The sequence below is a fragment of the Zootoca vivipara genome, chromosome 8 (genome assembly GCF_963506605.1).
Source record: "Zootoca vivipara chromosome 8, rZooViv1.1, whole genome shotgun sequence".
In the NCBI taxonomy this organism is placed as follows: Eukaryota; Metazoa; Chordata; class Lepidosauria; order Squamata; family Lacertidae; genus Zootoca; species Zootoca vivipara.
The window spans coordinates 21,853,043-21,876,526 of NC_083283.1; the positions used below are offsets into that span (position 1 = coordinate 21,853,043).

Genomic DNA, 23,484 nt, shown 5'->3' on the forward strand with positions numbered 1-23,484 from the left:
CCAGGGCACATCACATGACTTGAGGAGTCTAGGAGGGGTCTGGGAGTTGCTCAGAGCTGGGGTCCCCTCTTGTCACCTAGGACAGAATCTAGGGCAGCTGAGGTCTCAAGACACTGTAACAAAGCAAAACAAAAAACGTGACTCTGACTGAGCTGAGGTGAGGTTTAGTTTCCCTTACTTACCCTTTTTTGCTCTTCTTGTACAGCTTTGTAATCTTTTCAGCTGGAAGGCCGTATTTCTCAGAAATCTGAATTTAAAATTTATAAAGAAGAAAGAGCAATTATTAAAAGCAGAAACGGGTACCACCAGCTTCAATTAAAGAGTGTGGAGAGTGAGTGTGTGTCTTAAAAGCACCCAACTTCTCAGCACTTCTAAGAATCAGGCTTAATGACCTGAAGAAATGTAGGGCTTCCTGCCATTTTGAAAAACTTTTGTACCTACAGTGTAAAAATGCATTATATTAGGAGAAGTGCACATTAGTCAAAACTGCAGACAGAATTGTGTTAGGGGGAAAAAATCACAGTATAATGCTGAAGAATGTTCATGACGATTAAAAAAACAAACAACCATGTACAGTTCAATGCCTAAATGCGGAGAACTGAATTTAAGATTGGAAAAATGAGAAGCAGAGACAACCAAAATTGACAGATCCTTCCATCGCTACTCATAGCACATCCAAAACCAGTCTTGCACAACCCCCACTAAACTTTGTAAAAAAAAGTCATTTCCAAAAGTGCTTCTCTCTTTGGAGATCTAAACGTCTCATTAGTGTTCACATCACACCTTTCCTTGTGACTCAGCCTCAGGGGAAAGAAAGAAATCTTAGCCCATCCAAAGACACTCACAAGGCACTTGGCAACCAGCTGACTAGTAAATCATCTTAATTTACAAAGTCTTGATCGTGGGTGGGGTGGGGGAGTTTGAGGGATCAAAACAGCAGAAGTCTTTACAAAATAAAAGGACTGGCTAAATACCCGGTATTTTAATGGAGAACATCCAATAGGTTTTATCAATATTTTAAAAGAAGAAGCGCTGCTGGGAAATTAGTTGAAAATAAGGACTCAGAGTCACCACCTGGTCACCCGATGGCAAGTTCCAGGTACCAATTGCAACAAGGCAATATTTTAAAAGCAATACTAAAAATATCCAGTTTTAGTCACTGGGTGGCTCTTCACTGTTTAGGGAAGTTTTTAATGTTTGATGTTTTATTGTGTTTTTAATATCCTGTTGGAAGCCACCCAGAGTGGCTGGGGAGGCCCAGACAGATGGGCGGGGTATAAGTAATAAATTATTGTTGTTGTTGTTGTTGTCAGTTACTTTCTAGCGATGCAATCTTATATATGTCTACTCAGAAGTATGTCAGATAAGTATGTGTAGGACTACAGACTAAGTGGTGTAGAAATCTCTTGATCCTTCCCATACCCCCTCGAGTATGTACCAACATCTTTTTATACACCTCTTGGCAGGTCTCTTTTACTTCACAGTCAGGGTTTTAAAAAGAGTACAGTGGACCCTCGGTTACGTTACCTTCGGGTAACACAATCTTCGGGTTGCAAACACGGCAAACACGGAAGTGGGTTTGCCGCTTGCGCGTGCACAGAAGTTGTCCTCTGGTTATGAAATCTTCGGGATACGGCCGGGCCCCCGGAACGGATTCTGCTTGTAATTGGATGTACCACTGTACTGGGATGGGGCAGCTGAGAATTGGAATTCTTAAACAAATCCGATCACACTTTTTCAGGTCATGGATCAGTTTAGAGGAAGTTCTGTCCCAACAAAAGTTAAGTTGCCTCCCTCTCAGGCGATCAACATGAGGCACTGCCGATCCCGACTTGTTTAAAATGCTTTATTCCTCAAAAACGATGTGTTATGTACAGCAGCCATGCTCTTGGTCCTTCTAAGACGTTTGACGAAGCAGGATGTTGTCATTGAGAGCTCATGTTAAACAGTTGCTCTCTAAGGTGCCATAGTACTATTCTTGTCACCAGAAGAAGCATACTTGCAAAGATAAACTGCCCGCTCTTCTGGGAAATAATAGCAAATAGCAGAAGAATGAAGCAAATTCCAAATATGAGAAAATACGATCCAGAATCATGGAAAAGAGGCCACAGATCAGCTTGCAATAAACAAGGAAAAAATGTGCAAATTGTAAACAATGGAACTTCCTTTTAATATGTTATGCTCTTGCTGGGATGAAAGCTTTTGAAAACGATGTTGCTGAAAGGAAGCACACGACACTGCCAAACACAAGTGTGTGTGCTTCTATGTGAACTGCAACATATTTTGCACACATTACATTTCCAAGGTATTTTTCATATCTTTCCAAGGGCAAAATCATGCCTGGGTTAATACGCTATGAAGAGTGAGGGAAGTCAGGGCGGCTGCAGTGCAAATGTTTGCAGTAGCAGAGCGTGGGAGTGTAAGTGAGAAACCTTGGCTCTCATATTCAAAACCTCTCCTGTAAGAGATTTCTGTTTTCTAAACTCCACCCATGTCCCTTTGTGGCAGGCAAGCACATATACAGGCACCCTAATCTAGCAGGAAGAATCTATCCGCTCCCTGCCCTTCTGAATAAGGCTTCTTGCACATGTAAAATGTTGGTATCTGAAGAAGTGTGCATTGGTATCTGAAGAAGTGTGCATGCACACGAAAGCTCATACCAAAATAAAAACTTAGTTGGTCTTTAAGGTGCTACTGAAGGAATTTTTTTTATTTTATGTAAAATGTTGTTGTTGTTTAGTCGTTTAAAGGTAAAGGTAAAGGGACCCCTGACCATTAGGTCCAGTTGTGACTGACTCTAGGGTTGCGGCGCTCATCTCGTGTTATTGGCCGAGGGAGCAGGTGTACAGCTTCCGGGTCATGTGGCCAGCATGACAAAGCCGCTTCTGGCGAACCAGAGCAGCACACGGAAACGCCGTTTACCTTCCCGCTGTAGCGGTTCCTATTTATCTACTTGCACTTTGAAGTGCTTTCGAACTGCTAGGCTGGCAAGAGCTGGGACCGAGCAACAGGTTTAGTCGTTTAGTCGTGTCCGACTCTTCATGACCCCCATGGACCAGAGCACGCCAGGCACTCCTGTCTTCCACTGCCTCCCGCACTTTGGTCAGACACATGTTGGTAGCTTCGAGAACACTGTCCAACCATCTTGTCCTCTGTCGTCCCCTTCTCCTAGTGCCCTCAATCTTTCCCAACATCAGGGGCTTTTCCAGGGAGTCTTTTCTTCTCATGAGGTGGCCAAACTATTGGAGCCTCAGCTTCAGAATCCGTCCTTCCATTGAGCACTCAGGGCTGATTTCCAGCCATGCAGTCCATGGGACTCTCAAGAGTCTCCTCCAGCACCATAATTCAAAAGCATCAATTATTCGGCGATCAGCCTTCTTTATGATCCAGCTCTCACTTCCATACATCACTACTGGGAAAACCATAGCTTTAACTATCCGGACCTTTGCCGGTAAGGTGATGTCTCTGCTTTTTAAGATGCTGTCTAGGTTTGTTATTGCTTTTCTCCCAAGAAGCAGGTGTCTTTTAATTTCGTGACTGCTGTCACCATCTGCAGTGATCATGGAACCCAAGAAAGTAAAATCTCTCACTGCCTGCATTTCTTCCCCTTCTATTTGCCAGGAGGTGATGGGACCAGTGGCCATGATCTTAGTTTTTTTGACGTTGAGCTTCAAATCATATTTTGTGCTCTCCTCTTTCACCCTCATTAAAAGGTTCTTTAATTCCTCCTTACTTTCTGCCATCACAGTTGTGTCATCAGCATATCTGAGGTTGTTAGGTGTGCAGAAATCTTCTAATTTGGTTTGTCCTGACCCTATACTAGGGGTCCTTGAAGTTTGGAGATGCACCCACTTTTTGACTAGAGTCCCCACAACAGCTCGCAACATTCACAAAGGGAGACACTTCCCACAAAACCATACTCTTTGAAATTTGAAACCATCATAAGGAAAGATATTTGAGATGGAGGAGGAAACAGGAGAGCAGAACTTTAAAATCTTGATGCTCCCACCCCGTGGCTGACCTGGTAAGGAACAGGACAGTCTGAGCGAACCAGCAGCTGGCATGGTGATGGGGCCTGTTTTTCTATGGATCTCCTCCTTATTCCAGTGTGAATGTCTTAAGATTTTAGAGGTGAACGGGAGCCTATGGGTATTGATTGGGCACATTTTTTTACAGGCAGAAGGGAACCAACAAATATACATGATAGAATAAACAGTTCAGCTGAAGAATGAGAACCAAATTATCTCTGAAGGCAGGGGAGATTTGCCAGTACAAAGAAACTGAAGATTGGGCTGCCTGCTCTCAGAACAAGTCTGCTATCTTCTCTAGCATATGCTGCCTTGTGAATAGCTATGGAGATGAAAAGAAACCTCGATGCCAGAATTTAAGGTGCTAGGAACACTAGCATGCTCACAAATTGCAGCCATTTTCTACAAACGCATTGCAAGCGACCACATCCACGGAATCTTGCAAAGGCGCAATGCATCATGGGGACAACATCTACGTGGTACTTTTGGCCTTTGGAAACTTCAGAGTGCTTTTGTTCGAGAGTCCCTGGAGCTTCCCTTGGTCGTTCTCCTTCTTGTGATTTGATCTCTTCTGTTGGCTCCGTCCCATTGGATGACAAGCCCTGGTGCCTCAGTGGGCCTGTGTGGCCAGGGAGGTGACAGCTAAGGTGCTCTGGTGTTTTACCATAACGAAACAGCATGGTAAGGTGGGTCCATGTTGGTTTTCCTGTCTTGTCAGGGCCACCTTGTGAGTTCACAGCACAGGTGAGATTTAACCAGGACCTTATACTTTACAGCTCAATCTCCCTATGCTGCTTTAGCTCCAGTACAATATTCTAGGTGCGTCTGTGAGCTAAGGTGCCATGGGTGCAATCTCTTGGTCACTACCCTACACTACAAGCTTTTTCAAAAGAAGGACTTGCATACCCTAGGGTGCTAATGTATACCATAGGACCCAGAGTCCAAATTTGCGATGAATTCTGGATACAGTATTCTTTTCAAATTCTCTTCTACAGACCTCCTTTTGTTTCCAAAATGAGATCATTTACCTTTGCTGAAAATAAGTAACTGCAGCGCAACACGGCCTGGGCCCTGCTCAACTGGCAGGACAAACATTCCCATGGCCTGCACTGCACAATGGAGTCCTAAGTGCAGCTCTTTACTAGCCCATGTAAATGAATGGTTTCCAGGCCGGAAATCCCCCCCCCGGGACCCCCACTCCTGACGTGGCAACTCTACATTGGAGGGTTGGGGCATTTGGAGGAAATAAGGTGGTAGCCACCCACCTTTGACTTTTTTTCCTTTCAGTGCTGGGCCCTTAAAAGAAAAGAAGAATGTTTTTGCCGGAGAGCATAAGAAGAAGAGCCTGCCAGATAAGAAAGACTGTGCATCTGGTCCAGCATCCTGTTCTTACCGTGGCCAAACAGATACCTACGGGGAGCCTGAAAGCAGGACGTGAGGGCAACAGCGCTCTCCCCACTTGTGAGCCCTGGCAACTGGCATTCAGAACAGGCACCACCTCCCAATGTGCCTTCTTTCTTTCCTTGACTCTGGAAAGCCTAAACCTTTGCAATGAGGATTTTGCAGAGAGCTGCGATGCACAGGGTCCTGTACATCAAGGATAGGGAAACTGAGACCCTCCAGGTGCTGCTGGACTCCAACTCCCATCAGCCCCAGACAGAGTGGCCAATGTTCAGGGATGATAGGAGTTGTAGTCCTTTTAGACGTGTTGCCTTTTAAAAATGTGTTGGGGAGGGAGAATTGTTGGGTTGTTTTTATTTTTATTATGTAGTTTGTGCATTCATATTGTGGTTTTATGTTGCGAACTGCCCTGAGACCTTTGAGTATAGGTAATAATAATAATAATAATAATAATAATAATAATAATAATAATATAGAATAATAATAATCCAGAAATATCCAGCAGGCCACAAGTTCCCCATCCCAAGGAGTCCTTGTTAACATCCAAGCTCTCCCTCTTCACACACAAATACCCTTATATTACTCTACAGGTTGCTAAATTCCTAACAGTATCGTACAAGAGACGGAATGGAATGTTAGCTGATTATTGATAGTTATAAGAATTTTCTATAATGACATCAGATATTGATTTTAGCGTAGTGCCTAAATTTTTAATCATAATCTTAAACTTTTCTTTTTGAATTGTTAATATTTGTCCTTGTGAGCTGTGAATTGTGTTATATTATTTGTGGCTTGTACGAGTCCGCTGTTTTATTTGTTTTGTTTTGTTGTGTTGTGTTTTATGATGGGCGTAAAGCCGAATAAACATCTTTGTTTGTTTGTTTGTTAAATACCCTTCTCTCATAACGATGTCGGTTTGCTTGTCAACAACCTCAGCATAGTTATGCACAAATATAAAATGCAAAATTGTTTTCCTTTGTACAAGGAAGTTAAAGCAGACTGCATGCTGTTGTTGCAATAAATGAAGTTGAGATGACAGGTACTTACTGCTTCCATTAGTCCCTTTACAGTGGGCGATTTTAACATCAAGGCATCAAACACTTCGTCGGCCTCTTTCCTCACGTAAAGCAGCACTGAAAGGATGAGAAGCAAATTTTTGGAATAGACACAGAACTTTCCCACAAGCAAACTACTCCCTCTTGGACAGAAAACTATTCCTCTCAAACAAATGACAAGTGAAAAAGGCCAGAGACTCGTGTTAAAAATAAAACAATCCCATGTCACAGGGCAGGAGGAGCATGTGCCGATTTCAAAATATCCAGAGGAAAATGATGTGTTCTTTCCACAAACCGCGCCACCCCCCCCCCACAGGAAGCAGTTGTAAACAGTCACACCCATTTTCCATTTCAGCTGAGTGATAGGCAGAGATTACGCGGAATATACTGACCAGTAAGTGGAACTAATTTCCTTGTCACACTAAGCAACCCCGCAAGCAAAATAGCTATTCTCATCAAAAGTCGGAATTTCCTGGAATTCAAACAGTGGGTTCAGCTGTTGGCAGAACCAGAATTTTGGAGTTGGAAGGAGGTCTTTCAGTCTCTCGCTTGCAAGCGCAGCATCCCTGACAGCTGTCTGCTTAGCTCTTCCTTTGAAGGACATGCCACCTTCCTCCAAGGCAGTCCGCTCCACAGTTGAACAGTGCAAACAATTAGGAAGTTTCTGTAACGTTTAGCCCTTGCTACTTCCACACATTAATTCTAATCCTGCCTGTCCTCTGGGAAACACAGAAGAAGTCTGCTCAGTCTTTTATTTAACAGCCCCTCAGACACTCAAAGACAGCTATCACGTCTCTCCATAATCTTATCTAGCTCTTTCAACTGTTCCTCAGAGGACTTCATTTCTAGACCCCCTCACCCTCCTCTCATGTGATGGAAGACACGGGTCTTCCACGTTGAGGTGGACACCCCCTTCACTACTTCCTTTGTGGTGCTCAAAGAGCAGCGCCAGCAAATAGCACATGTGCAACATGTAGTTTTAGGTGCAAGCATGTGCATGCTGGTGTAGCTGGTCTAGAGGTAAAATGCATGACCAGCCAACCGCCTTAAACGATGCTGGACTTCAGAAGGGAGTCAAATGTCTCCGGTGTTAAGATTGTCAGAGGGGAGCCTGCTTGGTAGCTCCCTCACCCTCAGAACTCCAGGGTATGACAGCGCAGAAGATGGCCTTTTCTGTGGCAGCCCCTAAGTTGCCTCTCCATAGATTTGCACCTGCCACCTCCATTGTGCAGTTTTTGCCGTATGTGCCTCTTTATTCTGGCCTTTGTTGTTGATCATGTTGGCACCCGTCTGTCTCGGGAGACAATGAAGGAGTGCGCCTTTGCGGGTGAAGTCAAACCGTTGGAGAGTTGTGCCTGCTGTGGCTGTAGACCCTGATATGGGAGAGACATGTTTTGTTGCAGCTGGGGCAGAGGAAGGCATTCTGGTTGCTGTGATGCTGCAGAGGCACCATGGCATTTCTTCTTTCTGCGTTCCTCCCAGCAGTCATTTCTCCTCTGGTCAGTACTGTGGATGCACAACCTGACTGCCTATCTCCAGACACAGTGGCCGTCTGCAAGGGATTCCCACACAGCGGGGTTAATGTTGTCAGCCTTTGTATCACATTTGCAGACATCTTTGTAACTCAGAGCTGGTCCGCCAACAGGCCTGGTGCCTGAAGCCAGCGCCTTCTTTGGGGATCCTGCCATCTTCCATTGTGTGCACATGACCAAGGCAGCGTAGACGTTGCTGAGACTTCGGTATAATTCAGAACCATATTTCCATTCTGATTTTTCCCTTCCTTCTGCTCAACTACTTTCAAATGAATTATGACTTAGGGAAAACTGAGAATAAACTGGTACCTCTTTTCGTTCCTTCTTCTTTTATTTGCTTCAGCGGTGGTGAGCTGAAGTCTTCTTCTACTGGCCGGAATATCCTTTTAGCCAAGATGCTACTGTAGGGGGAGAAAAATAAGAAAGATGTACCAGATTTATAGTACTGGGGGTGGAAGTGTTACCCATAACTTGTTCTCCTTATTGTAGCAGGGAAGCTGTGCTACATTCTGGTTTCACTGGCCAAGACTTTTGTCTTAGTACTTTTGACAGGCCTAATCTAAAAAGCAAGGTTACAGTTTAATTTCATGACTGTGTATTATATTGATTTACTACTACAGCTTATGAATTTCTATCATGTACTAAATACAAGAAGCTGCATGTATTCTACAAACAGAATCCAGTACCCTAAGAATCTAAGCACACACAGCTTGTTTCTAGCAATTAAGGATCACAAAAAATAAAATAATAAAATAAGCATATATATACACAATATGTCTTAATTTTCATATAGTGTAAACAGATCACAAAGTTCAGCTTTCTGAACTACAGAATTCAAGTTACATTTCGAAAAAAAATGCTTTTTTTTAAAGCACACACAGCCTTGAAATAAATACCAAGACTATTGTTATATGAAGACACCCAAATATGTGTAAGATTTAAAGGACAACAGTTTGCTTCTAGCGCAAGACAACAGGAATTGGAACAAAGTAAAGAAATCTGCCTCTGCCATGGCAAACGTTGAAACATTGGAATTTAGGCTGCATCGGAACTTCAGTACTTGATTATTACTACTATTATTTTGCCAGGGGGGTTGAAATCCTGCCTGCAAAATTTACAAGAAAAAAAAAAGGACTTACCCTTCTCGCTCGTCATCTGTGTTATAGTACGCCTGTAAGAGCAGACAAAGAACAGATTCATTATTGTAATTTCACCAGGTGTTGCTATACAGAAGTGCTAACGGAGAGGGAGAGTGGTTGCATACAGACCAATCAGATGGTTAGTACAGTTAGACTATTGCTCCATCCAGTTTGGTATTGCCTGCGTCAAGGATAATAAACTCCCCCCCCCCAAAAAAAGTCCAGATTCCCTGAAGGGCAACTTCTCAAAAGCCTTGTACCAGTGGTGTGGCAGGGCCTGATGTGTAAGTGGATGGAGCAAATGGATTGTCACTCTTACGTTTGTGCAATAATTACATTCCAGCCATAGATCATGTATATTTCTCCATCTTCCCTCCACACCACCAAGGGTCACTACTACAGTCCAAGGGCACATTCCAACCAGGCCTAAGCATTCAAGCTATGTGTGGGCCCAGGGAAGAATTTGTAGCCTGGGATCAAATGGAGTGGCCCAGAGGGCTGCATTTGGGCCTCTGGTTCTCTACCCCTGGTCTACATTGACTAGCAGTGGTCCTCTGGAACCTGAGACAAGAACCGTTTCACGATGCCAGAGATTAAATATGTCCATTTCTGTTACTCCCAGTTATTTTTCCAGATTTCAGTTCATTCTATTTCTCCATCCATTTGTGGTTGGTTTTTTTTTAAAAAAAGATTGTGAAAATTCACACACATTTTTGGTATACAGTACAATTGTGCCTAACTTACATTTTGGCAAACTGTTTGCTCTAGCACCCTGCTTTCTTGTACATTGTTTGCACCTATATACACATCTTTATACAGTCAAACCTCGGTTTGCGACTGCTTCGGTTTCCAACCACCGCGGACCCGGAAGTGTTTACATCCGGGTTCCGCAGAGCTCAGATGCGCAGAAGCGATCTGCACAGCTCGCGCATGCGCAGAAGCGTGCCTCGGGGAGCAACCGGCTCCCCGGAACCAATTGTGGTTGTAAACAGAGGTATGACTGTATACACTTTCCCCTAATACATAATGTTTCTGGCCACAGAGCTGCCCTGCAAAATTCAGGAAAGTCCATATTGAAATGCAAAGGATTTCTCCCCTGTCCCTAAGCTCTTCCACTAAGGTATGCCATACACCCCAAGAAAGTCAGACAGAAGCTTATACGTGGTATTTTATCATGCAGTTATAAATCTTTACATCATAAAGTTATATACTGTACAGTGTTTCTTAGGTTAAAACATAATTCTGGCTGAAAAGGTTGCAATGCAAATATATTTTCCCGCTGCACAGAGATATATGTATGGTGTATCATGCAGTCATAAATCGTTTCATCGGAAAGCTATATGCAATCTTTCTTAGGTTAAAACATGATTTTGGCTGAAACTGTGCTGACATCTTCTACTGCATTTAGTCTCTTTCTGTGCAGGAAAAAATATTTTTAGCTGACAGCTATTAGCACAGTGTCAAGGGTGCTAATACGTTCTAAATGATGGCTGATTAAAAGAAATTAATGGTAAACTCCCACCCCTGTCAATTTAAGCTTCGTTATGCTGAGCATTCTAGGCAGATCTGATAGCTCTGATCATCATGTTGTCTGCCTTAATATTATTTAGACTCTGAGAGAAATGAACAGAGTGCGATTAAACAAAGGGGGGAAAACTATGGAAGTAAATTCTGTTTTCCCTAGGATAGACATCACACTGAGTTCTTTGAATACAGTTTATGTATTCGGCATTATTCTCTCTTCCTAGATACATTGGTTCAGCCCATCTGTTATACTTGTCCATAGGGGGTGGAGGAGATTACAATCCAACCAGTCAGGTCCCCCCCCCCCCCGCGATTTGCACAAAGAAGAAGGGAGCACGTGAGTGGCTTTTGATTGCTTAAAAATTTATGATTTTTTATATTTTCTTGTACAAATCAAAATAAATAGATCTTATTCACTGTTAACAGACTATTAAGAACCATTCATTTCAACTGCGCTGAGCAGTGACAGAACAGATGATCTGTACCATTGGTAGGCAAACTAAGGCCCGGGGGCCGGATCCGGCCCAATCACCTTCTAAATTCAGCTTGTGGACAGTCCTGGAATCAGCGTGGTTTTTACATGAGTAGAATGTGTCCTTTTATTTAAAATACATCTCTAGGTTATTTGTGGGGCATAGGAATTCGTTCTCCCCCCCCTTCAAAATATAGTCCAGCCCCCCACAAAGTCTGAGGGACAGTGGACCGGCCCCCTGCTGAAAAAGTTTGCTGACCCCTGATCTGTACAAAGAAGGTCTCTGGTTCCATCTTTGGCATCCTTAGTAGGATCAGGTAGCAGGCGATGGTACCCATGGAAAGGCCCTGCCAGTCAGAGTAAATAATAGTGGACAATGGAGACCTACTCTCAGGCTGCTTCCTAACTCTCAAACTGAAATCAACAAAATACAAAATGGGGGCTACATTGGCTGAATCATGCCCATTCGGGTCTGAACTTCTGATAGCAAAGGTGGAGAACCTATAGCCCTCCAGATGTTGTTGAACTGTAGGTCCCACCAGTCCCAGTCAGCATGGTCAATGTTCAGACATGATGGGAGCTGCACTCTAACAATGTCTGGAGGACAACAGGATCCCTGTCCCTGTTCCACAGCATCTCAGCGTTGCAGATGTGAAAATATATCCTCCAGGAGCACGGACCAAAAAGCCTGCTAGGATTTTATACAGGTTTGTAAAGAATCGGGCATTTGCGCCTTCCCTCTTTCCTTACCTGCCCAGTCCTTTGCAGGTTCCCAAAATGAACGTCTGGTATGAAGAGAACCGGCTGCGAGTCCAGGTCAGCCATGGTTTTGAAGTAGGTGATGTCGCTCTTCTTCTGGAGTGGGACGGTGTTGAGTTTCCCTTCAGCTGTTCATGAGAGATGGGCGGAAAGGTTAATGAGTGGGGCAACCTGGGAAGTACAACTGAGCGCAATGCAAACCAGACTACAGTCCTGGTGCTTTGGACTACAACTCCCAGCAGCCCCTGGCTGCGTAGCCATGGAAGGTGTAGCCCCAAACACCTGGAGTGAACCAGTCTGGCCAAGGCTGAAGGAAGGGCATATCTCCCTCACCATTACTACATGGAGGTTGCGACAGCTGGCCTTTTGCTTTCTTCCTATTTTGCTTCCTTTCTTCGTCCCGGATTTTTCTCTCGGCTCCCTGTCATGAGAAACACAGATATTGATGAGTCTACCCTGCATGGTGCCTCCCTCCAACAGGGATAACTGGCTCACTGCTGTTATAGCCAGCCCAATTCATTCATCCCATTATTCCTATGCCGCTTCGGGGGGTCTAGCCCACCCAAGGCAGCTCACAATATCAGAAAGGCACCATACGCGCCACGATCTAAAATAATAATCAAAATGAACAAAGGCCACAGCATCAGCGCATCTGTAAAAGGCCAGTTAAACACTTATGACTAAGAGGACAACTCAGTGGAGGTGGATTATATAACACAGCTCTGTAGAAAAGGTCGTTAGCAAAAGGCAGTTTGAAAAAGTTGGGTTTTGGAAAATGGTTTAACAATCCAGAACATGGATTGCTTTCGGCTGCATCTCCTCTAGGCGCTTCCGATTTCCCCGATCAAGTGGATCAATTTTCTATTTAGAAAACCATCCAGAGCATGGCAGAACTAAACACCAACTCGCAAGCATCAAGGTTCATAGCCACCTTATTTTGCAGCCGACACACAGCAAGTGTGCAAGCAAGTATATACGGGAAATAAATGAAACGGGGGACATAAATTTGCAGAAAGACAATGCTGGTGCACTATCAGATTATGCCCTATGTCCTTAGGCACCCGCTGGGGTTGTCTGCATCCAGCCCTCAATCCCCTTCCCCCAAGACGCACAGGATGGATGTATTAATACCAGCAACAAAAATAGAGCTATAATGAGGACAATTAAGGAAGCCTGCAAACGATTACATCCAAGTTCACAAACAAACATTAAAAACGAAGACCCATCCCGTGAGATTTAAGCCCTCTCTCTGTTAACCTGCTGAGCCATTCTGCAGCCGCTGCTTGCAATAATGTAAATACATAACGAAGGAATTCCATGCTGCTATGTGTACGATAAGGAGCTGAGCATTTAGCTGGCAATTAAACTATAACTCAATGAAGAAACAGAAATCTAACCTGTTCCATACATTAAAATGCTCAGAAAGTTACTTGCTGGGGCTAACTTCTAAGGCATGGGTCTAACCAGGCCTGCCAGGCCTCCCCATTTGGCCCAGATACAATTTTGGCCTAGTCACAACTAATTGCTCTACCTACACCTGTGGGAAGTGAGGGGGATGGCATGGCTGAAAGGGGATTTGCAGGCAATTGAAGACCATTGGCAGACAGGTGCAGAAACAGGGAAAATCCAGGGAAAAGAATACTATGAGCTGATAGGACAGGATAAAAGGAAGGGAGGAGGGAGGAAAGGGGCAAAGCCAAACATCAACAAAATGGAAAACAACAAAACTGAATAAATGTAAATTAGACAAAAATAGCTATAATTTCCTCATTACATAATTCAACACTTAACCTAAAGTCCATTATTTAATCCAAAGCAATTAATATCTCCTCCCTAGTATGACTTTGGGTTCAGCCAACCCTGTTGAAGATGAATGGCCAAACAACATGTCTTTTTAAAGGGCCGGGGGGGGGGGGGGGCGTGCTGAACCTGGCCGCTTTTATTTTGAAGAAAAGCACTCCGAGGTCCCCAGTCTGTAATATATTCTTGTTGGATCAGGGCCTCATACCAGTTTCCTACTGTATATGAAGAAGTGTGCATGCATACAAAAGCTGTTACCAATGACAAACTTAGTTGGTCTCTAAGGTGCTACTGGAAGGAATTTTTTTATTCAGTTTTCTACTGTCAGGCTGCTATATGACCTCAATTGTCTGTGTGCAGTAAACAGCACCTTTGGAGGCAAATAACAACTAGGAAAAATATGTTTCCTGAGAAAGCAGTTTACAGTCAACAGAGGGCCAACACAGGCCAGTCTGGTCTCTCCGTGTTCCTACCTGTCACCACTAGTATGCAATATAATTAAGGATTAACATAGGCAGAAATCTCCATAGGTCTAGACCAGGCATCCCCAAACTTCGGCCCTCCAGATGCTTTGGACTACAATTCCCATCATCCCTGACCACTGGTCCTGTTAGCTAGTGATCATGGGAGTTGTAGGCCAAAAATCTAGAGGGCCGGAGTTTGGGGGTGCCTGGTCTAGACTGTGGCAGGAGATGGGAGGAGAGTTTCAGGTAACCACTGGACGGTTAAGTCCAGTCAAAGCTGACTATGGGGCTGTGGCGCTCATCTTGCTTTCAGGCCGAGGAAGCAGGCGTTTGTCTACATACAGCTTTCCAGGTCATGCGGCCAGCATGACTAAACCGCTTATGGTGCATGATGGAAACCAGAGCGCACAGAAACACTGTTTACCTTCTCACCGCAGCAGTACCTACTTATCTACTTGCACTGACGTGCTTTCGAACTGCTAGGTTGGCAGGAGCTGGGACACTGGACAGAGCAACGGGAGCACACTCCGTCATGGGGATTCGAACCGCCAACCTTCTGATTGGCAAGCCCAAGAGGCTCAGTGGTTTAGACCACAGTGCCACCCATTTCCCACAATGCTAGGAAGCATTGGAACAATATCAAACCCCTTCAAAGCTGCAACTTCAAGCCTTGCTGGATGAAGAAGAGTGATTTTAGAAACTATTCACCCAATCACTTCATTCTCGCCAAATGATTCCAGGATAAAATCTACTTTAAGCACGGGTTTTTTGTTTTTTGTTTTAAAAAAATATTTTCTGAACCTGGCTCATTTGCCACTGTGTGGATGTCAAGACTCTGAAGTTCCTGGTTGCAATTAACATCCAGGGAGCCAGACTCCTGGTCGGATGGAGGATTTACGAGGAGTAAGATGAGATCAGCTTCTCATGTAATTCTCTCTCCTGCTCCCTTCAGTTTTCTGACGTAGAAACCTGCAGTACAGCTGTTCAGACCAGGGCATATTGGAAATTCAGTGAAATAAAAGGTCCAACTCTTCGTGACCCCATGGACCATAGCATGCCAGGCACTCCTGTCTTCCACTGCCTCCCGCAGTTTGGTCAAACTCATGTCCGTAGCTTCGAGAACACTGTCCAACCATCTCGTCCTCTGTCGTCCCCTTCTCCTAGTGCCCTCAATCTTTCCCAACATCAGGGTCTTTTCCAGGCACCCAATTGTTCTGATGGTCTTGGTTTCAGCTTAAAAATAAGATGCTATTGAGCCAGACCACTGACCCACCTAGCTCAATGTTGTCTATGCTGACTGTCAGCAAGTCTCAAAATTCCAGACTCTAACCAGAGATGCTGGGGATTGAACTTGGAACCTTTCACATGCAAAGCTGATGCCCTATTACTGAGCTAGAGTCTCTCCCCATAAAAAACCTGCCAAAATGAAGCAAATGTCTAAAAGTGCAGTTACCCATAGTTGGAGGGGACCCCCCAAGCCATTTAATCCCACTCTTTGCTTCGAGGCAGAGCTGCACAGTTCTAAGTCCCCAACACTAAGGCATTCAGTGTTAAATAAGCCCTTTGTTCATCACCATAGACTGCAATGATATGAAGGATTTTGGCACCCATCGCCCTGTAGCGATGATCTCTCAGCTTGACATCAAGCCTCTATTACGCAGCCATGTAATTCCGGTCTGCATCCCGCTGCCTTGCACTTTGCATTACTATTTAAGTTGGTGCCAAATCTGTGAATAAACAAGCTACCCTTTCTGTAGCATTTTATTCTCACTTAGCAGGTACAGAAAGTGGGGCGTAAGCCAGTGGGAACCATGTGAAGATCTTATGGATTTAAGATGCTAATGACAGAGCTCTTCCCTGCTGAGTTTTGAATGGCTGAACCTTTGAATGCTAATATTTCTCATGCTCCGTTAGTCATCTGCATATTATCTTAATCATTCCAAGTCCCGAGCACACTAATGTTGGAAGTAATTTTTGCAGGAATCTCATAAGCGCCCATGCTGCTCACAGCAGCTTTCCTTCTTTCTTTTTTTCCTATTACTTGACACTGCAATGCACCTGGGGCTATGCTTGGAGGCTATTATTTACATCAACTGTGTCAAAATTAAATCTGTTTGTAGTCGGGAGCCCATAGAATCACAGGATTTTAGAGTTGTAAGGAGGATAAAATCAATTCAGTTTGCATTTAAAGCCGAAATCAACACATTTGCGCTTCCTGAAACAGTGTGAGATTCAAAACTCATCCATCCTTCACATTGAGCCAAATCTTGCAATGCAGTTATCTCTGAACAGCCTTTGGAGAGAGTCTGATAAGAAGAGCCTGCTGGATCAGGCCAATGGCCCATCTACCGTAGTCCAGTATCCTGTCCCCACAGTGCCCAACCAGACATACCTGTGGGAAACCCTTAAGCCAGATCCAAGCACACATGCATAGTCCCTTCTTGTGGTCTACAGCAACTGGTATCTGGATGCCTTGCCATCTCCAGCTGTGGAGGCAAAGCATCACCATTATGGCTTGTAGCCGTCAATGGCCTCCTCCTCCTCCATGAATTTGTCCAGTCCTCTTTTAGAATCACCTTCAATATGTGCCTCGTAGTCAGAAGTGAAATATTTTAGCTCTACCTGGTACTGCAGCAAAGCACTTCTGGTACTGTTCCTGGAGGCAGTATGCTTCCGAATTCCAGTTGCTGGAACCACAGGAGAGGCAAGTTGCTGTTTTGCTCAGATCCTGCTTTGGTCCTGGTTCCCATAGGAATATGGGTGGCCACTGTGAGAATAGGATGCTGTACTGGATGGGCCTTTGGCCTGATCCAAAAGGATTCTTTGTTTTGTCCTTAGCTGGCAGTCAGAACTAGGGCTGGGCGGTTTATCGATATATTGTCCAAAACTGGTTTGAAGTCCATATTGTGATATTACTTTCATAGTTTTAGACCTAGCAATAAATTGTGATTCATGGGGCAGGGAGGGGGTGATGCAAAAATCACAAAGTGGGGAAAACCGTGAAGCCGGCCAGTGCATCTACATAGCTCCATCCTTATTTCAGACACTCTGATATATCAGTATATCACAATTTTAAACTGGTGATATCGGGATGTTGAAAACCAGATATCGCTCAGCCCTAGTCAGAACCTTCAAAGGTTCACGCGTTTTAAGTTACGAGAGGGTGAAACCTGCTGAAAGCATTTTTCCTACCCATGAGTAAATTTGCAGGTGTGCTCATTCTGATAAAGTTGGCACAGGGCATCCCCGAGTGGTAAAAATCTTCTTTTTTTTATCTGTCCACGTGACAGAAGGACAGAAGGCACAGTAGTTAAGATACTGCAGAAAAATAGAGATGAAGGATCACAATTGTTTTTAAGAGTAGAATAGATCAGATCTTTTTTTAAAGACCATAATAAGTGACAAAAAACCCCACCCTACCCCTACTATTAATTCTATCCTACTCCCTTGCAATAGATTTATGCTAAACTGACTCAGTGTTGTGGCTGATGTTTCCTTGACAACCTACTTAACGCTATTTAAAGCATTACAAAACAGCCTATCATCTTAAGATAATAAGAAATAACTGTTCTCCAGAAAGTGCAAGGGCATCAGGGGCAGTAGGAATAACACAGAGAGGAAGCAAATCTCAGAACCACACCTGCCTAATGCGGCAGAGTCAAACACAGGGAGGCATTTGTTTTGCAAATAGACGGTGCGCATATGACTGCCCTTTTAAAAAGAGAGCCTACGTGATCACAATGTATATTATGATGCATGCTCCTACAGGCTCTGGGCTTGGCTACTGCAACATGTTTGACATGGGGTTGAAGACCACCTGGAAGCATGGGCTAGCACAAAACGTTATAGCAGGCCTGCCGCTAAATGTCATGATGTGTGAGGCGAGGCATTGTTGCCACACTGTTGTCTTGGCTGCAGCAGCGATGCCACTCAGGAGGACTGGGATGGGCAGGGGAAGCAGCAGGTACAGGTGTGATTGCATCTTTGCCCACCATTGGCAACCTGACTGGTTCTAAGTTCTATGTGGCTAGGGACCCACATGTACAAAGATTCCTCTCTTACATCAGATCTCCCACTTACTTAATCACACCAGACTTCATTTCAGTTGTTCCGGACAAACACCTGCAGCCAGGGCCTTTGCCGTCATGGCTGCCAGAGTATGGAATAACACGCCTCTGGAATTGAGGAGTTGTTCCTCCTTCCATAGAAAAAGACCTTTCTTTTTCATTATGGTTTTCTGGTTTCTCCCTACAGCAGCTTTTCTGGCAGGATGATATATTTCTGAATTGTTTTATAATGCTTCAAATTTGGGGTGTGTGTGCGTGTGATTTTAATTTCTCTCTGTGAGCTGCTCCGAAGACTTGCTGCAAGAGCAAGCTCTAAATTATATTTATTTATTAAACTCATATGCCGCCCTTCATCCAAAGATCACAGGGCGGTCCACAACATAAAAATGCAAAATGGCAACACAAAATACATAATAAAACCAAAACAATAACAAATAACCAATATTTTGTTGAAATATTTTCAACAAAATAAGCAAGCAAACAAATATATTGGATCCACCATTCATTCTCTCACCCTCTCTCCTTGAGATGCTTGGGAGAAAGACAGGATTGTGAGGGTAATAATTAAAATAAATGTCCCTTATTCACATGTTGCAGTTTACATAGCTGCCAAGTTTTCCCTTTTCTCGCGAGGAAGCCTATTCAGCATAAGGAAATTTCCCTTAAAAAAGGGAGAACTTGGCAGCTATGAGTTTATGCGGCCCTTTATTGCCCTTATGCGGCCCTTTATGGAGGTGAGTGAAAGAGCTGGCTGTAATTTGTATTTTGTATTGTAAGTAACCCATGCTGGGACCCTTATGGTGAAGGACGGGTAAGAAATCTTACATAGAAATAAAGTTGGCATGGATTTTGTTTTGGACCAGGTGTACACTTTGTGACAAATGACTGCCTGGGAATCGGCTGTGTTTTGGGTATGGCTGGTGGGAACAGCTTGAGAGTATGCGGGAAAGTGCTACAGATGGTTTTGGCAGACGTGTTGGTAGCAGGGTTTATGAGTGCAGCTTCTATCTCCTCGGCTGTTTTGATTTAAGTGCGAATGAGGTTTTAATCTGGTGGTGTGTGTGTGTGTGTGTGTTTTGCATTCGAATCCTGCTTGTCAGTTCCCCTCCCCTTCTAAGATAGTATTTTGCTTCCTTGTTAAACATGCTGCTTCAAATTTGGGTCTTTACTGTACCTTGCAGTTTGCAACATTTATGCATTTATGTGTCTAAAGAGATGTTGTGAACGGCTCAGAGATAACACCCTGCACCCAGAACGGCAAAGAATTACAGTATATCGAAATGATCTAAAGAGAGAAAGAAAACTTTAAAAGTTTTGTCTTTGTTTATCAAAACAAAGAGCATTCTCATACAATGCCACTAGATGGCATAAACAGACTTGTGGAGGTAAAACAGGTGCATTCAAAATTGGGCCCCTGGCTTGCCAGAGGCTCCACTATCCACTACGCTGACTCCTAGGGAAACAGAGAGCCCTCCAGATCCCCTGGATCCAAGGTCACAACAATTCCTCTGAAGTGGGTGTCAATGCAGTTGGAAAAGCATCAGATTAACATGCTCTGAAACAGACCCTGATTCTGCCAAGGCAACAGCATTCTGCAGCCAGTTGCAGTTTACAAACGCTCCTCAAAGTCTGCATGCTGCAACAGTCTACCAATGAGTCTAACCTGGATGTACCAGAGCATGTGGGGCGGGGGGAAGATCTGCCTTCCCAAGAAAAGGGACCAGTTGGTGCGCCAGCTGAAACTGTGTAAAGGGACAGCTGAGCATCCGGGAGCCAGAGGACTTGAGGAAGACTCCCCCATTGCACACTTGATTCTTCGGAGGAAGCACTGTCCGGAGGAAGAGGAGAAATTTCCCCATCTCTCTGCCACAAGTCCTGAGTCACGTTTTAAGAGCACCTGGTCTCCTGGAATACCCGCTGTCTTGTGCACTTAAGAATTTGGCCTGAAAACTCTTAGCCTAAGGCTGCTAATGTTAGTGAGGATAGAACTGCACATCATGGGGGAAGGAAACGTAGGACATTCTAGGATGCTTTCTGTGTAAATTCACAGCTGTTTGCTGTCCTGGCCTCTCAGCTTAAGGAACATAAGAATGCAAGGATAGACTGCTGGATCAGACCAATGCCTCATCTAGTCCTCACTTTCCCCCTCCTGTGGTTTCCAGCAGCTAGTATTTAAAAGCATGGCTAGTAGCCATTGATAGCCCTCTCCTCCACAAATTTGTATGACCGTTCTAGTGATGCATGGCTCAGAGGAACACATGGGAAGTGGAGGTTGTGACAGCAGCAGGTAACCAGGGTCTTCAATGGGACACTTTTGGAACTGAAAGCCCTTTTGGACAAAGAGCACCACATCACTTCTGTGTCTTACAAATCTTCCAGCCTGATCTTTACCATTTTTACTGAGAAATAAGCCAGATTGAATTCATTGGAATTTACTTCCTATGACCTTTGCTTAGCACAGGAGCCCACCGGCAGGTGTGGAAACCTATTTAAGCCCAAAGGCCAAGTTAAACTCATGGGCAACCTTCCAGTGCTTGTATGCCAATGGTGGGTGTGGCCAGAGGCAAAGTGGGTGGAGCAAGGGATGTGACCTTTTATCTTTGTGCGGTAGGCTGTACTGCAGAAACACAGAATCCAGAGGTTTGCACACACACACACACACACCTTCCATCCAGGTAAGCAAGAGGCCTGGAGAAGAGGCCTGAGAATCTGAGTTCCCACCTGTTATGCTAGATACGGTGGTAAATAGTAGTAAATATCCGATGATACTCCATTTCACCATTGGTCCTGATTTATGCAGCCCCATTGATGCAGATAAGAATTGAGTTTTAATTGTTGTTCATGACTGTTTGCTCTCAGGCACACTTCACTGGGACTGCCAGATGTTGTTGGACTACAAATCCATCATCAGTTGCTCGGTTGGTGGGGTGCTTCCAATTGTGGTGTTTTTGCTGCAAAATTCTGCAAAAACTGTTGCCAGACTTTTTTTGGAGTGGTTGGAGTGAATTGGACAACATTGGGTTTTGAGCTAATAACCATGGCCCTAGGTTTGAGTAGCAATTGCTCAGTTAGTGGGGCACTGCAAAACACAAGAGTTTTCGCTGCAAATCACTACCAAAAAAACTCAAAACCCTTCAAAACTTTGGCACAGGTTTGGAGAGGATCCCAAATTGTGGGGTTCATAGTTAATTTTCCTATCATCTTTGTTCATTAGCCATGCTGCCTGGGGTTGATGGGAGTCAGAGTCAACAACATCTGCGAGGCCAAAGGTTCCCCATTCCAGTTATAAACTATATGTTATTGCCATTTTCTTTAATGCAATACTGCCCAGAAAAGTTATCAGCTCCCGATCACTAGGCTATGGATAAAAATAAACCAATAACAACAGGCTGCAGAATGTTACAGGTAGAAGCAATCCTTAGCCACTTGCTGCCTCAGGCCAGTGTTTGCATGGCTGACCACAAAAATCCTATTTTAAGTCTCAGTGAGCTATCCAGGATCCAGGTTTGATAAGGGCAACATTTTAACTACTCCTGTGCGCTTTTCTCCTGCTTTTAAGATGGCTTTGATTAGATCTGTCAACACTCATTTCCTTCTCCCCCAACCATGAAATGTGAAGTATCAATTAAATGGATAGTCAAAGTGATGAATATGTATAATTCAAAGGGCTCAGCTTCTTGTCGTCTGTAGGTCACTCCTGATGGGGCCCATGCTCTTAAGATCTTTCTTCCCCACCTTCCCCTCATTACTCTTCAAAAACCAGCAAACTGTGTGGGAGGGACACCCTTCCCCCCGCCTTTGAAATTTACTGAGCTTTTGAGCAGGCAGCTATATCTTCAGATTACTGCAAATATTTGACCTTTACAAATGATAATTAAAATATAGCACTCAAAATTCATTGCTTCGATATATATATATATTTAAGGTTGCTAATCATGGCTGATGGAAGGAAGGAAGGAAGGAAGGAAGGAAGGAAGGAAGGAAGGAAGGAAGAAAGAAAGAAAGAAAGAAAGATCTGGCTGTTTGCACAGCACACTTTTTTTTGCCTAGTTACATGTAGGTAGCCGTGTTGAAACAAAATAAAAAAATTCCTTCAGTAGCACCTTAAAGACCAACTAAGTTTTTATTTTGTTATGAGCTTTCGTGTGCATGCACACTTCGTCAGATACACTGAAACAGAATCCACCAGATCCTTATGTATATTCAGAGGGTGGGGGTGGGGGTGATGGGAATGGGTGATGGGCTGATAGGAGTGGTAAACCTGTTGATGACTGTTAACGACTGTTAACGACTGCAATTGGTCTTGCGGGGGGGGGGGAGCAAGGGCTGAGGTGCTAAGGAAAGCTTGATCATGTATAATGAGATAAGAATCCTATGTCTCTGTTCATTCCAGGTGGCTCCATGGTTTTAAGCTTGCTAATGTGTTGCAATTCAGCAACTTCTCTTTCCAGTCTGTTTCTGAAATTTTTCTGTAATAAAACAGCTGCTTTGAGATCTTGTATAGAATGTCCTGGGAGATTGAAGTGTTCTCCTACTGGTTTCTCTGTCTTGTGATTCCTGATGTCAGATTTATGTCAGATTTTTTTTGCCTGTTCCCACTAATATCCTTGTATCAAGGTTAGAGGACTTGGGTATTAAACACCAATACCAGACCAGACCAGAGCCAATGAGGTTGTGTGGCCTGGTGAGAGTCCAGAGGAAAACACAGAGAGGCCTACTCCCAGACCTGAGGCTGTTTTAGATTGTATGGCTTTCTTCATCTATTCCCACCCTCACCCCCCTGTTTTGCAAGGATTTTGTTACATTTTTATAATCGTGGACACCAAAGGAAGCCAGGAATAAAGCAGCTTCCCAAGACATTCTAGGAAGTTACAATGGTGACCAAGCTAAAAAGTAGAAGGAAACAGCAACAAAAGTAAAGGAAAATGAACGCATTGAAACAAATGTGGTACAAATAAATGAACAAATGAGGTCTTTGATGACTAAAATAACTGCTAAACGAACAAAAAATGTCTTGCTCACCCCTCTCCTCTTTTCAGCACCGAGCAACGTATCATCTTACCTTGTCACAGAAAACCTTGATCTGGCAGAAGGCACGGTGAATGGGTTTATTGCTGCGATTATTGTAGCTGTACGTGTCAATCTGGATCATCAATGGAAGCCCCTTGACTCCTTTCTGAGAAGAGAAGTCTGTGCTTAGGCAGTTTACCGTGATGAAAATCTGATTTGGAGAAGAAGAAAGT

General features: G+C 44.0%; 1 protein-coding gene across 1 annotated transcript in view; it reads right to left on the reverse strand.

The window, feature by feature from the left end:
• The window catches only part of GRHL2 (grainyhead like transcription factor 2), an 80,535-nt gene that overhangs the window by 9,267 nt on the left and 47,784 nt on the right, over positions 1-23,484 (reverse strand). Inside the window, 7 exon segments of the mRNA XM_060278190.1 lie at positions 183-247; positions 6,477-6,562; positions 8,326-8,417; positions 9,156-9,187; positions 11,902-12,038; positions 12,244-12,331; positions 23,304-23,462. Of these exon segments, the coding sequence (XP_060134173.1) occupies positions 183-247; positions 6,477-6,562; positions 8,326-8,417; positions 9,156-9,187; positions 11,902-12,038; positions 12,244-12,331; positions 23,304-23,462 (659 nt within the window).